This window comes from Marmota flaviventris, chromosome 2 (genome assembly GCF_047511675.1).
Source record: "Marmota flaviventris isolate mMarFla1 chromosome 2, mMarFla1.hap1, whole genome shotgun sequence".
Taxonomy (NCBI): domain Eukaryota; kingdom Metazoa; phylum Chordata; class Mammalia; order Rodentia; family Sciuridae; genus Marmota; species Marmota flaviventris.
In genome coordinates this window covers 110,364,086-110,380,644 of record NC_092499.1, presented here as the reverse complement: position 1 = coordinate 110,380,644, position 16,559 = coordinate 110,364,086, and the positions used below count along the sequence as shown (strand labels likewise).

The following is a 16,559-nucleotide window of genomic DNA, read 5'->3' as shown; positions in this document are numbered from 1 at the left end:
ATCCCACTTATTGGGGAGTTGAAGACAAGATTACAAGTTGAAGGCCAACCTTGGCAACTTAGCAAGATACAAGCTCAAAATTTAAAAAGGCTGGGGATGTAGCTTAGTTGGTAGAATAGCCCTAGGTTCAACCTCCAGTACCACAAAAATAAAATAAATGACTAAATAAAACATCTGAGACGCTATTCAAGTCCTAAACTAAATGTCTCATTATAGACATTCCTTTTTAGAAATATCTTATGTTCCTTTCTTAGTAGTGAGGCAGGTATTGGTTACATATAAAACTGGTAGGGGAATAAAGTAAATTAAGAATCATTATCACTGATAAATGTGTTCTTTTTTTTTTTTTTTTAGAGAGAGAGAGAGAATTTTTAATATTTATTTTTTAGTTTTTGGCAGATACAACATCTTTGTTTTTATGTGGTGCTAAGGATCGAACTCAGGCCACACGCATGCCAGGCGAGCGGGCTACCGCTTGAGCCACATTCCCAGCCCGATAAATGTGTTCTTAATAAAGATATCCACTATGTATAAAGCCTAGGCATGGGGATAAGTCTGTTACACTAAGATTTCAGGTCATCTTATAAGGAAAGATCATACACAAGTTAAATTATCTCAAAGATAGAAAATTCACCTTTTCAATCTGTCATATAACAAAGAATTCATTATTTGCATTTATATCATTTCTCCTGCAGAAATTTTATAAAAAAAAAATAATCACTGTCAAATGAATAGTGTGCACTTTTAAGTTTCAGAGATAAAAGAAGTGGAAAATCTTCTCAATCTCTGTATTTCTTCTAAACTCTTCTTCCCACTCATGTCTTTAAAATTTCCTACCAGATAATTATAATTTTGTGGGTTAGTCTCTGTGTCCTCTATTCTGTAACATTGGTCTACCAGTCTGTTTTGGTGCCAATACCATGCTGTTTTTGTTACTATTAATCTGTAGTATAGTTTAAGGTCTGGTATAGTGATGCACCTGCTTCACTCTTCCTGCTAAGGATTGCTAAAGCTAAAGCTCTTCTGAGTGTCTTATTTTTCCAGATGAATTTCATGATTGCTTTTCTATTTCTATGAGGAATGTCATTGGGATTTTGATCAGTATTGCATTAAATCTGTATAGTGCTTTTGGAAGTATGGTCATTTTGATAATATTAATTCTACCTATCTAAGAGCAAGGTAGATCTTTCCATCTTCTAAGGTCTTCTTTGACTTCTTTCTTTAGGTTTCTATTAATTTTCATTATATAGATCTTTCACCTCTTTCGTTAAGTTGATTCCCAAGTCTTTAAATTATCTTATATTAGACAAAGGTGCCAAAAACATGCATTGGAGAAAAGATAGCCTCTTCAACAAATGGTGCTGGGAAAACTGGAAATCCATATGTAACAAAATGAAATTAACCCCTATCTCTCACCATGCACAAAACTCAACTCAAAGTGAATCAAGGACCTATGAATTAAACCAGAGACCCTGTGTCTAACAGAAGAAAAAGTAGGCCCTAATCTCCATCATGTGGGATTAGGCTCCAACTTCCTTAATAAGACTCCTAAAGCACAAGGATTAAAATCAAGAATCAATAAATGGGATGGGCTCAAACTAAAAAGTTTCTTCTCAGCAAAAGAAACAATCTGTGAGGTGAACAGAGAGTCTACATATTGGGATCAAATCTTTACCCCTCACATATCAGATAGAGCACTAATCTCTAGGGTATATAAAGAACTCAAAAAGTCAAACACCAAAAAAACAAATAGTTCAATCAACAAATGGGCCAAGGACCTGAACAGACATTTCTCAGAAGATGATATAAAATCAGTCAACAAATATATGAAAAAATGTTCATCATTGCTAGCAATTAGAGAAATGCAAATCAAAACTACTCTAAGATTTCATCTCCAGTCAGAATGGCAGCTATTATGAATACAAACAACAATAAGTGTTGACAAGGATGTGGGGAAAAAGGTACAGTCATACACTGCTGGTGGAACTGAAAATTGGTGCAGCCAATATGGAAAGCAGTATGGAGATTTCTTGGAAAATTGGGAACGGAACCAGCATTTGACCCAGCTATCCCTCTCCTGGGTCTATACCCAAAGGACTTAAAAACAGCATACTGTAGGGACACAGTCACATCAATGTTTATAGCAGCACAATTCATAATAGCCAAACTGTGGAACCAACCTAGATGCCCTTCAATAGATGAATGGATAAAAAAAAAAAGTGGCATTTATACACAATGGAATATTACTCAGCAATAAAAGACTAAAATCATGGCATTTGCGGTAAGTGGATGGAGTTAGAGAAGATAATGCTAAGTGAAGTTAGCCAATCCCAAAAAAACAAATGTTGAATGTTTTCTCTGATATAAGGAGGCTGATTCATAGTGGAGTAGGGAGAGGGAGCATGGGAGGAATAGACTAACTCTAGATAGGGCAGAAGGGTTGGAGGGGAAGGGAGGGGACATGGTGTTAAAAATGATGGTGAAATGTGATGGTCATTATTATCCAAAGTACATGTATGAAGACACGAATTGGTGTGAATACACTTTGTATACAACCAGAGATATGAAAAATTGTGCTCTATATGTGTAATAAGAATTATAGTGCATTCTGCTGTCATATATAAAAAAAATAATAATTAAAAAAAAAATTTCCTACCAGAGTTCTAATGTGAGAGTCCTCTTAAGATCTTGCCCTTCAACCTCTTGTGTCTCCCCCTGCTCTCTATTCTCTCCTTTTAGGAATCTCATTTACATGGCAATTTTAACTACCACTTCTAGGAAGAAGATTCCCACGTTTCCAATTCTTTTCTCTTTTCTCTTTCGCAGGTAAAAAAAAAACTCCTTGGGTATTTCTCTTTGCATTCCAAAAGACTTAAAATATTTGGTATTTAAAATACCAAAACCCAAAACTAACTCTTCCCCTAAAGCCAGTTTTTTTTTTTTTTTTTCCTTTCTTCTTCTTCTTCTTTAGAATTTGGTTCTTAAAATGATACCATCTTGTCAATCCTTGGACTTGAACCATTTGATTTGGTCCTTAGCCTCTCTTTCTTTTTTGACATCCATTACATCCAAAACTGACACCAGATTTCTTTTCCTTTTGAAAAGTTTTATCTTTTCTTGACTACTTCTATCACCTTATGTTGGTCTTTGCCATTTCATTCTTGAACCGATTTTTAACCATCTTCTAAACAGCCTCCCGTTTTTGTCCACTGCAACTCATTTTATATAATAATTTCTCTACATCAGTTTTCTAAAACATTACTTTGCCCATATCACATTTGTTACCTAAAACTACCAATGGCTCTTAATTGGCATTAGGATGAAAATTCAAACCCAAATTACTGATGTGTAAAGCCCTCCTGAACCTGTTTCTTTCTTTCTTTCTTTTTTTTAATATTTATTTTTTACTTATAGGTGGACACATCTTTATTTTTTTTTATGTGGTGCTAAGGATCGAAACCAGGGCCTCACGCATGCTAGGTGAGCGCTCTACCTCTGAGCCACAATCCCAGCCCCGCCTAAACCTGTTTCTAAACAACATTTCCAATCTATCTTCCACGGCTTCTCTTAAGAAACAATTTAAACATGAGTTAAATTATTAAATAATAGAGGAAGGAATGATAGAAATACAAAATCACAAAAGCTCATAAGAATAAGAGATCACATGAGATTATTGATTATAGCAGTAGTTTTCTTCTTTTTTGGTGTGTGTGTGTGTGAGAGTGTGATGCTGGGGACTGAACCCAGGGCTTTGTGTATGCAAGGCAAACACTCTACCAACTGAGCTATATCCCCATCCCTATAGCAGTGGTTTTAGACTCTTATGACTCCCACTAAGAAATTTTGTGTCATCATCCAAAATACATGTACAAAACTGAAACAAACAATTTAGGTAATTTGCCCTTCTAATAAAATCTGATTCTTAATTTAATGTCCGTCCCTTAATTATGCTTTATACTTCCTGTCCAATATTTTTTTCTCCTACTCTCCCAGGAAGTCTTCCAAGATCACGCTAGACAAAAGAGTTTCTATGTTGGTATTACTGACATTCTGGATTCAACAATTTTTTTGTTGTAAAGGGCTGTCCTGTGCATTTTAGGGTGTTTAGCAGCGTCCATGGCTTCTACCAACTGGATAACTGTAATGCATCCAATTATGATGATTAAAACAACTCCATGAACTTAGCAAATGTCTTCTGGTAGGCAAAATCAACCCCAGTTGAGAACAGAGTAGTCTTCCTCAACAAAGATCTATCTAGCTCAAAATATTAATAGGATGAGAAAACCTACTGTATAGTAGTGGTTTTTATATTGCAAGTTGTAGCTTATTGGATTATGAAATAATTCAAGGAGTTGTAAAGAACATTAAAGAAAATGTATGATATGTCAAGATCATTATATTGTCTTGAGCAACCAATTAAAAAAAACATTAAAGAAAAGAGAAACAATAGAAAATTTTAGACTTTATTAGAAGGTCAAATTACTTAAATCTGTTGTTTCAAGGCTGGGGATGTGACTCAAGTGGTAGCGCACTCGCCTGGCATGCGTGCAGTGCTGGGTTCAATCCTCAGCACCACATACAAATAAAGATGTTGTGTCCGCCGAAAACTAAAAAATAAATATTAAACTCTCTCTCTCTAAAAAAAAAAAAAAAAAAAAAATCTGTTGTTTCAGTTTTGTACAAGTACATATATTTTGGACTATGACACAAAATTTCTTACTAGGAGTCTTGGTCATAAGAATCTAAAACCACTGCTACAATCAATAATCTCATTAAATCTCTTATTCTTATGAGCTTTTGTGATTTTGTATTTCTATCACTCCTCTATTATTTCTATTATTATTTAATAATTTAACTCATATATTTATGTCTTACTCCCTAAACTTGTAAGAATTTTGATGGAAGGGAATATATTTTATTCTGGAATCTTCCACTACAGTATCTTACATAAAGTTATGTTGCTAATACCATTTTCAATTTTAAAAAAGCTATTTAGAAGGTTCAATTTTGAGTCCATACTTGCCTGCAAAGAGATCCTGTGGCTCCTGGTCTTGTTCTTCCTCAATCCCATTTTCTTTGGAACCATTGTTGATGGGAAGAATAGATGCAGTTCTCTTTGGAGACTGGGGTTTACTCTGAAAACAGTGAGATACTCTGAATAAAACAGACTTATTAAAAACAAATAACATGCCTAGAAAAAATTTTTTTGATACAATCCCTCTGTCCCTTGGTTGTTTCCCCAAGTGTTTTAGGGGACAACAGGATCACTTGTCAGCCAGTTCAATTAACAGCAAAACATTAATAGTAATGAAAGTACTGCTACTCAAATGATCACAGAGCTAATATAGGTTCATATAATTCAGGTTTAATTTCTAAAACTATACCCTTGCTGAAATGCCCTACCCCAAAGTACGTAACAACAATGGTGTGTGTAAGCACAGATAATTTTCAAAAGAATCTGTCCAAATGCATTTCTCCTTCTCAGCTGATGACTTTTATTCTTTCAAATGCTGATGAGACACATTCTAGTGACCAGGACACACTACTCTGGAGGACAGAATTCAAGCTCTGACCCTGGTTTACTTTTGTAGTGTTGTCTAAACTGTTAACTGAAACTCACTTGTGTTAGATGTTACTAACCCACATGACAGGCAAAGCAAGGTATACACTTTACATCTAATGCTGTTGGTGAATATAACTTCTTTTTTCATCCTTCTCACATACACAAAATTTTCAACCACATTCTCTCAGGCTAGGAGAATAAAAACCAGTCATGCTTGGCCTAGAAGGCACATGGTGAAAATACAGTCAGTACATGGCCTTTAGTAAACGAGGCAAACAAGGGTGGGGTGGATCCCCAGACCGGTACCAGAGGGAACAAAGCCGGATTGTGCAGCACATGAACAGAAAGCTGGGAATCTGGCTTCAAAAGCCTATCATTGTGGAAATGCAGGGTTTTGAAGTCAGACCCTAAGGCTAAATCAGTTAAAAGACCTGAAACTTTTATGAAACATGTCCTTAACAAATCTGAGGGATTTGGTTCCTTGGAGACAAGACCTTTTCTGACCCAACAGAACAAAGTGAAAAGACATTTATTTGGGTACTTTGAATTTTTCATGCAAACAGCTTCGTCACCATAATGGGGCCACCCTCTAGGAAAGAAACTGTTACCAATATTTAGATTTATATTAGTAAATAATGTCTCTACTGCAACTTTTCTATGTTAATAAAGTTTAACAAGGTGCTTAGTTGTATATGTCTACATGTTATACCAAAAGTGGGTCCTGTCCTCTATCTGCTTCCACAATCTTCAAAAACAAAACCACTGTCTGCTGGACATGATGGTGCATGCCTGTAGTACCAGCTACTAGGGAGGGGGAAGCTGGAGAATCACTTGAGCCAAGACACCAGACTGGACAACAAGTGCAAGAAGATCCCATCTCAAAAAAAAAAAAGAAATCACTACAGAGAGAAGATAAATAACTGGGTAAAAACAAAACTAGAACTTCCCTTTGCCTCATAAACTGCCAACCACCTTCCTACACAACCACTTCCTTCCTTCACTCTTATACAGTACAGTGACTTCATAAGCCATCTTTTGTACTGTTGTCTAAACTGTTAACGGTCAGTCCACTTTCCACTGACCCAATCATCTCCAGATGAAGATCCAGGAGAGATTAAAACCCAGTACACAGTAAGAATATATGTATACAAATGTAATTTACTAGTAGCTCACAAGGGAAACTAAAGTAACAGGAAAGTCAGTAAAAATTTAATCACTTTTTAAAATGCCTAAAAGAATCTATTCCTGTGATATGCAGATGAATAAAGCCAGCTTTCCACTTCTGACCTATCAACTAATCTTGGAAGTAACATGACTAAGAATGCTTTATGAAACATTATTAGGATAACAGTCTGTCACAGTGACAGATGGAGATGAATGGGATACACAGGGACAACTAGAGCATTAGCACTTGTCTTTTCTCCCTCCACCCAGCCCCCTTCAATCCCAATCCAGTAAGTATGACTAGAACTATGATTTTAAAAAAGATGTGTGCTCCCTCAGTAAGCTAAGTAACTGTGAGACTCAAAACTACTCTCAGATCTCCCCTGGGAGCCCATTCCCAAAACCACACAGTTAAGTCCTAAGAGAGCTGAAGATAGATTGATTACCATACCTATTACCTTAATCTTCCTCAGCAGTTCTTTTGCAAAATTAATCTTCTACAAATGTAAAACTCTATGTCCTGTTCTTCTCCCTACATTGTTTTCCCTATCATTAATAATTGTAGGGCTGGGGGTGTAGCTCAGTGGTACAGCACTTGACTGGCATGTATGAAGGCCTGGGTTCAATCCCCAACACCAAAAAGAAAAAAAAATTGGGGGATGAATAGCCCAAAAGAAATTCTGGTCATTTGGGAGGCTGGTAATGTGGCTCAGTGGTACAGTACTTGCCTTGAACGCAAAAGGCCCTGGGTTCAATCCCAGCAATACCAAAAACAACAACAAAAGTACAAAAATCCTACTTTTAGTGACTTTTTTTTTTTTTTTTTTTTACCAAGATTGAACCCAAGAGAGCCACATCCCCAGCCTTTAAAAAAAATATTTTATTTAAGAGACAGGGTCTCACTGAGTTGCTTACGGCCTCACTAAGTTGCTGGCTTTGAATTCAAGATCTTCCTGTCTCAACCTCCCAAGCTGCTGGAATTACAGGCATGCCCACCCCACCCAGTATGACTTAATTCCCTATTATGTGGATATATCCCAACATAATCATTCTCTTAAGGTTGGACAGTTAACTAGTTTTCAGGTTTCATCAAATAATGTTGTGATCGATGCCATCTTGAATATAAGTCCACATTTGATTTTTAGGGGCAATAGACTGCTGGCCATTTGAATCCCCATGGCTCATCTTAATGTCCTTTGCCTGTTTTTGTATTTAAGTTAACATCTCTTGGGTGCACTTTTTTGTTTGCTTTTGTTGTTTGATGTTGCTGGGGATGGAATCTAGGGTTTTGTACATGGCAAGTGCTCTATCACTGAGCTACATCCCCCATCCACTTTTCTTAAATAATATGCTAGCCCTCTTTCTGCCATATTGTACAATATCCCTCCCAACTTTACTTCTTTTCATATTTGTTTTACTTTTGTTTGTCCTTATCAAATGTACTTTCAGTTGATTTGGACTGGCACTGGACAAACTAAGCTTCTTTCTTTGGCTGAAGAGTACCCAGCACCCAGCCTTCAAGCCATAATAATATTCTCAAGTTTTACTTACAATCAAATTTTTTAAAAAAAACCTAACTGGGTATAACCACTTTTAAGATAAGAAAAAAGGACAAATGTTCATGGCATCCCATATTCACCTAGGCAAACAAGTTTTCCATGAGACTAGAGTCTATAATAATAACTTGTCATCAAAATATATACCCATCGAGGCATGATAACAATGCATTTCATATGCCATGTCTAAGGTTAAAAGGCTATTTAAAAATTAGTATTAATGATGTAAAATATATATTAGAGTGCTAATTTTTTAATTTGTGCATTATAATTATACATAATAGTGGGGTTTGTGATTCAATATTTGTATATGCACACACTATAACAATATAATTTTTAACAATATAATTTGGTAAAATTTCATTCTCCTATATTTTTTCTTTTCTTCCTCTCTTCTCTCCCTGGTCTCCCTTCCATTTTAGAAAGCTAATTTTGATTCAACAATTAAAATTCCAGAACGAACTTATTTTGGGAGAAAGAAGACACACTGATTACACTGAGTGGCAAATTCAAGACTAAAAATAAGCCTTGCTTTATAATACACACACACACACACACACACACACACACAATGGTACTGAGGATTGAACCCAGGGGTGCTCAACCACTGAGCTACGTCCCCAGTCCTGTTTTGTATTTTATTTAGAGACAGGGTCTCACTGGGTTGTTAAGTGCCTCACTAAGTTGCTGAGGCTGGCTTTGAACTCGCAATCCTTTGCCTCAGCCTCCCGAGCCACTGGGATTACAGGCATGTGCCACCATGCCTGGCTTTATTATCCATATTTTTAAAACCTCTAAATTCTAGGCAACAGATTAAAAGTTTGTTTGTAATATAGTAAGTAAAGCCCCCAAACTGCCCTATTTCCTCTTGCCTTTTTTTTTTTTTTAATATAAAAGCATTCTTTTTTGTTAGTAGATAGAATTCCTAGGTAAGATATCCAACATTTGCTTTACTGCCTTTGGTTGTTAATTCTAACAGGTGGTTCCACTAATAAGCCTATTTAAGAGTGCAGATACTTCTGTTTATAATTATAAGAACACACAGACAGACCAACACTAATTTGCAGACAGGTATTAGATGTTATAGCAAGAGAACACATTTGTTAAAAGCAAATGGGTATTTCTCAACAATTACTAGCCTCAACCTATGAGGCCCAGACCATTAACACTATTTTCTCAGCTCAGGGAAGGACAGATGTGGGCTTGTTGCCCTTCAAAGCTGACACAGCCATTCAGAACCAAAAAGTCCTGCTGTGATTCAGGGTAACTTCCCTTTAGGTTAACCAGTTGTGGTTCTTCTTTATGTTGCCAATTGCTCTTTGCTTCACACAGAACCAGTGCATTACATTCAAGAGATCTCAAAAGGGTAGGTATTGTCAAAACCCTCAGTGTCTTAGAGGTTGAATGTATATTAAATGTTAAGGTAACCCTGCTTCTAGGACTAGATATCATTTTTTGGAAAGAAAATTAGTACAATTTAGTAAGGCAAGATGGAGTTAAGGAATTGTGTGATCACACTAATGTAACAAGGCAAGAAAAATTAGAAATAAGTCAATGACAGGAACTATACCCTGATGATAATAGGGCAGCCATGCAGTCCTTAAAAATTGACCCTGGCAGATTGCAGCAATAAATACAGCTCCTTTTGCCATCTTTACTGATAGAAATGAATGAAATGGGTTAGTATATTTTATTGGTATTGTAACAAATTATCAAAAACTTAAGTTTAAATAATGCAAATTTATCACCTTTTAGTCTCACAAAAGTCCAATACAGGTTTCACTGTATAGGCTAAAATCAAGATGGATTGGGGCATTCCTTTCTGGAGGTTCTAGAGGGTAATCGGTTTTCTTGCCCTTTCCAGCTTTTAGGTCTTTCCTTGGTCCCCTTCCTTGTTCTTCAAAGTCAGCAATGTTGAATCTTTCTGTGTCTTTCTTCTGTAGTATCTTCCATATCATGGACTCCTCTCACATTTTTAAGAATATTTATGATTACACTAGCCCCATGCAGATAATCCAGGATGATCACTTCATCTTAAAGTCAGGTGATTAGCAATCTTAATTCCATCTTCAACTTAAATCCCCCTTTGCCATGTAACTAACATATCCAGTGCTTCTAGGATTAGGATGTAGACAACTTGGTAGGAAAAGAGGGAGCTTTATTTTGCCTACCACAGGCAAGTGACTCCTGTCCCAGCACATTCATCTCAATTCACAATAGCCAAAGTATGGAACCAACCTAGGTTGTCTACAGACAGATAAATGGATAAAGAAAATGTGGTATATATGGACAATGGAATTTTTATTCAGTCATAAAGAAAAATGAAATATGTCATTTTCAGGAGAATGGATGGAAGTTGAGACCATTATGTTAAGCAATTTCTCTCATAATGTGAGAAGCTAATGAGGAAAAAAGGAAAAGAAAGGGAGGTGTCTCATGAAAATTAAAGGAAGATCAGGGAGAGGGAGAAGGCAAGGGAAAGGAGAAATACTGGGGAATGATACTGGCCAAATTATATTGTTATATTATGTGCATGTATGAATGTGTAACAAATCCCACCATTATGTATAACTATAATGCACCAATAAAAAATTATGGAGAAAAAAATGGTGCATCTGTGGTTGGGAGAATGGACATTCATTGTCCATTGGATTTGAGAGTACAGTATACCTTGCTTTGTAAACTTGGTGAACTAAAATGATGTCACATTATTACTCCTTCTCATAACTTAAGAAGTTATATTAGGGGTTCTTATCTTGGGCCCATGAACTACAGAATTCAGGGGCAGTCTATGAACCTGAATGGGAATAAAATTACAATTTCATTTTCCTTAATCGCTAACAGAAATTTAACATGTTCTTTAACCATAAAGATAAGCAGCAAACCATAATTGCAATAGCAGTGCTTGAGACTATATCTAAAAGATATTAGGTGCTGGGCTCAGTGGCACACACCTACAATCTCAATAACTCAGGAGACTGAGGCAGGAGGATCACAAATTTGAGACCAGCCTTAGCATTTTAGTGAGGCCCTCAGCAATTCAACAAGACCCTTTCTCAAAATAAATAAATAAATAAAGGGTCAGGGATGCAGCTTAGTGGTAATGTACCCTTGTGTTCAATTCCCTGTACAAAAAAAAAAAAAAAAAAAAAAGAAAGAAAAGAAAATAGATGTTTTATAATATCACAGTTTCTGTAGATCTTAAAGTGTCATTTATGCTCATCTCTATTTAAAAGTTATATTATTTTGTGATCCTCAGGCCTCAGGTTTCTGAGCCACTGGGATTACAGGTGTGGGCCTAAATTGTTTTAAAGGAACTCAAAACCACATATCTGAAACTCTAGGTATATTTAATCTAAGTATATTTCGTGTCTTCCATAACTCTAGTAATTATATTAAATACTGGAATATTCGACATTATGTGTAAAATCACTAGATTTTGTAAAATCTAGTGATTTTACACATAATGTCGAATATTCCAGTATTTAATATATATTATCATATCAATATTATATGTATTATCATTATAATAAAAATACCTGAATAGCTATTTTTATTTATTTATTTATTTTTTAAAGAGAGAGGGGGAGGGGGGGGGAGAGGGAGAGAGAGAATTTTTAATATTTATTTTTTAGTTTTCGGTGGACACAACATCTTTGTTTGTATGTGGTGCTGAGGATCAAACCCGGGCCGCACGCATGCCAGGCGAGCGCGCCACCGCTGAGCCACATCCCCAGCCCCAATAGCTATTTTTAGTTATAAGGATATTTTCAGTTTGAAAACTTCTACAAAAACTTCTGTAATCTAAGTAAATTTAAAACCTTACTCAAATGGAATGTAGCTCCCAATTATTGTTTTCCAAAACAACGTATGAGTTTTGCTCTCTTACGAAGTGTCTCCAACCATCATGTCTATAGAAATGTCATCACTGAAACTTCTGAAAGTTTTCCAGATTTTCAGTCTTGTTATCTATATCACTGTCATTATATTGAGTTCTGTGTCTGCAGACAGTTCAGGTTTCAGTTATAGAGAACTCACTGGATATACCTACAAGCTGTTCTTTTACTTCAGTTGACTTAAAAATCAAATAAAAAGACAAAACACAGCATAAAGATTGGAAAAAAAATTTTATATAATTATTGTACCTATTATTAGCATTAAAAATATTTGTTATTTTTACAAAATTATTTTAATGTATTGAACCTGACTGTTGAGCTAATTAAGGAAAACAATGAGCAAGGCCACTAGAAATCTCACTAAAAGGACAGTACATTATCTACCAAAATTAAGCTACAGATGTTCTACTTAATTTTCTGGCATAATTTCTCTATGAAACTTTTTGGGTTTCAAATTCACAGAACTCAGAAGGACCCAGGAAACTACAGAAATATCCAAGTGCTAATGGATGATTTATCCCCTAAATCTGAAAAAACAAACCCAGTTCAACTATGTTCTGAAAGCAGACTGAAGCCCCAGCTGTCCATTTGACTAAGCAAAAGAATAAGTCAGAAACAGTTGAGCAACAGGCTTTTCCTGGAGATGAGATACTTATGGCTACTTGCTCTAGCAACAACCAACTACTCATGATTTATTTACACCAAAAGTGCTGAGAAGCTTTGAAGACCAAGGGAGAGAAATTAGAATATTATTTTTCCCCTCCCAACATAACCAACTGTAAATGGCCAAGTCAGAAGTACCTGAGTAAGCAAAAGGGGCAGCAATTCTCTCCAAAAAGCAGAAAAGTCCAACAGCAATGTTTGCAGTTTCTCTTATATGCCCCAACTCTTTATTTATTTAAATATTTAACTACACTGGGGATTGAACCCAGGGCCTCACACATGGTAGGCAAGGGCTATACCACTGAGCTACACTCCCAGTTATTTTTAAAAATTTTATTTTGAGATGGGGTATTGCTAAGTTGTCCAGGCTGGCCTCAAATTTTCAATCCTCCTGCCTCGGCCTCCCAAGTCACTGGGATTATAGGCATTCAACCACAATGCCTGGCCCCAAACACTAATTTTAAATAAATTTTAAGTTGGGTCCTTATCAGTCAGCTATATGAGTCTTCTCTTTTCCTCCAAAAGTGCTTTATAACTACTTTTTTTTTTTTTTTTTTGGTGGGTGGATATTGAGGATTGAACCCAGGGATACTCTACTACTGAGCCACATCCCCATATTGGGGCCTTGAACTTGAGATCCTCCTGCCTCAGCTTCCTGAGTTGCTGGGATTACAGGTGTGCACCACTGTGCCCACTACCTCCATAATTCTGAAAGTTAGGTTAACTGTTAGGGCAATTTAATGATTAATAAACTGATTAGAACCAAGAAAAAATAAATTAAAATTTTAAAAAATGAGCTACACCATAGCCCTTGCTACTAAAAAAATAAATTAATGATTCTGTACTTCATGGAAATGTAAATTTTCAAGAAGTACAATCTGTTTATCATTTGAGCTAAACACTAAAGTGAACTTTTGGCCATAATACTATCACTGCCTTCTTTTTCTTTTTAATTTTCTGTAGTTGTAGATGGACAGAATGCCTTTTTATTTATTTATTTTTTAATGTGATGCTAAGGCTCAAACCCAGCGCCTCACACATGCTAGGCAAGAGCTCTGCCACTGAGCTACAGCCCCAGTCCTATCACTGACTATTTAAAGAATATTTTTATCAGAATGTGGAATTTCAACTTGTGATGTTAACTCCAAAATGTACTATTTGAAGCAATGTGCCTGTAGAAGATATTATACCTGAAAGGGAAACTTACCCATACTATTTCAATGACTAAACCATTATTAAAGAAACTAAGCAATACACCCTTTGTGTATGTGTGTGTGTGGGGGGGGGGTACCAGGGATTGAACGCACTCAACCATTGAGCCATATCCCCAGCCCTATTTTGTATTTTATTTAGAGACAGGGTCTCACTGAGTTGCTTAGCACCTCGCTTTTTGCTGAGGCCAGCTTTGAACTTGAGATCCTCCTGCCTCAGCCTCTCAAACTGCTGAGATTACAGGTGCGCGCCACCATGCCTGGCAGCAATACACCTTTTCATAAAGATATGTATAGAGCTGGGTGTGGTGGTACACACTTGTAATCTCAGCTATTCAGGAGGCTGGGGCTAGAGGATTACAAATTTGAAGTGACCCTGAACAACACAGAAAGACCCTTAGCAACTTAGCAAGACCCAGTCTCAAGATAATAAATAAATAGGGCTGGGGATATGGCTCAGTGGTACAGCATTCCTGAGTTCAATCCCTAGTACTGAAAATAAAAGGGTATTTTTAAAGATATTGTTATGGAGATTCACTTTCAGAACTTTGATTAAGACCACAAAAGGTCTAAGTGCCAAGTAACTTACTGAGGACAGGCTACACCTTTGGGAACAAATGTGCATGTTTTACAGAACAGAGAATTAAAGTACTGGCCAGTTGAACTGTGGATGTCCTTACAGCTATTAATAAAACTACCAAATTCTGTCCCAGATCCAAAGAAGTTATTCTATGAACACTCAAGGTCTGAAAAGAGCTGAAGTGGGATTGTATAATGGTGTGACCACTACGGAAAGTAGTATGGAGGTTCTTAAAAAAATTAAACTAGAATTATCATATAATCCAGCAATCCCATTACTGGGTATACATCCCAAAAATATGAAAGTAGGATCTTAATGAGATATTTGCACATTCACGTTCAAAACAGCACTTTTTGCAATAGCTTACAGGTGGAAGCAACCCAAGTGACCACTGGTAGATGATGGATAAACAAACTGGGGTAATATACAAACAAGAGAGAATTATTCAAGTTAAAATGAAGTACTGACCCATGGTACAATATGGATGAACCCTGAAGACATTATAGCAAGCAAAAACCTATCAGAAAAAGACAAATACTGCATGATTCCACTTATATGAGATATCTAAATTAGTCAAATTAGAAACTATGCTGGTTTCAGTGTAATTGGCTTGTAGTCCCAGCTACTGGGAAGAGACTGAGGCAACAGGATGGCTTGAGCCAACCAGCTCAAGACCAGCATGGGCAATATAGCAGGACTCTGTTTCGACAGAAAAAAAAAAAAAAAAAAGAATTACTTTCATAGAAATGTAAAATTAGAATGATGATTACCAAGGACTGGATAGAAGAGGAAAGGGGGAGTTATTCTTTAATGGGTACAGAGTTTTAGATTTGCAAGTTGAAAACATTCTGTAGATGTTTCACATCAATGTGAATATACCTAACACTACTTTACTGTATACCTAAAACAATTAAGATGGTATATTTTGTGGTTTTTTTAACCATGATTTAAAAAATTGATTTCTCCCCACAAGGATACATGCTATACTAATCACAGATTTAGAGCTAGATTCTATGACTATGCCCTTTCCTATTTAAATGTTAATATGTAACTTACATTTACATAACTTTCTGTCATATACATAAAACACTGACATTTAGGAGTCAACTGCTATCCCCAAGACATTTTAAATACCAATAAAAGTAAATTATATTGTGCATTAATCTTAAACACCAGTAGACATATGTAAATGATTCTTTTTTTGGTACTGGAGATTGAACCTAGGGAGCTTAACCCCTGAGCCACATTGCCAGCCCTTTAAAAAAAAAAAAAATTGAGACAAGGTTTGCTAAAATGCTTAGGATCTTGCCAAATTGCTGAGGCTGGCTTTGAACTTGCGATCCTTCTACCTCAGCTTCCAGAGCCGCTGGAATTACAGGTCTGCAGCACACCAGGCAACATATGTAAATGATTCTTGACTAATCAAATTATTCAAAATATGACTTTTCAAGTTCCCTTTGCTATTCCTTTTTTATCTTATTTCATTTTTTTCCCAAACATTTCTCTAATCACTAGGGCTTCAATTCACAAAATAAGAGTAATGGGCCAGACACAGTGGCACATGCCTGTAATCCCAGTAGTTCAGGAGGCTGAGGCAGGAAGATCACGAGTTCAAAGCAAGCCTCAGCAAAAGTGAGGCACTAAGCAACTCAGTGAGACCCTGTCTCTAAATAAAATACAAAATAGGGCTGGGGATGTAGCTCTGGTTGAGTGCTCCTGAGTTTGATCCCTGGTGTACACACACACACACACACACACACACACACACACAAAGAGAGATGGGAAAAAATTCCAATTGTCCACCAAAAGGAGTTGCCAGATTTGGCCAAAATCTGAACTGAAGGTATTTATGTTTTCTCCCTTTCTCTCAACATGAGAAGTCCTGCCACAGTTCTTCCCTTTTATTTATAAGATAAATCTAGTCAT

General features: G+C 36.3%; 1 protein-coding gene across 3 annotated transcripts in view; it reads right to left on the bottom strand.

The window, feature by feature from the left end:
* Positions 1-16,559, bottom strand: part of Snx1 (sorting nexin 1) — a 46,100-nt gene that overhangs the window by 25,351 nt on the left and 4,190 nt on the right. For all 3 annotated transcript variants that reach the window (XM_071608373.1, XM_027925720.3, XM_027925719.2), the window contains exon 2: positions 5,024-5,135. In XM_071608373.1, coding sequence (XP_071464474.1) covers positions 5,024-5,135 — 112 coding nt within the window. The remainder of the gene's footprint in view (positions 1-5,023; positions 5,136-16,559) is intronic.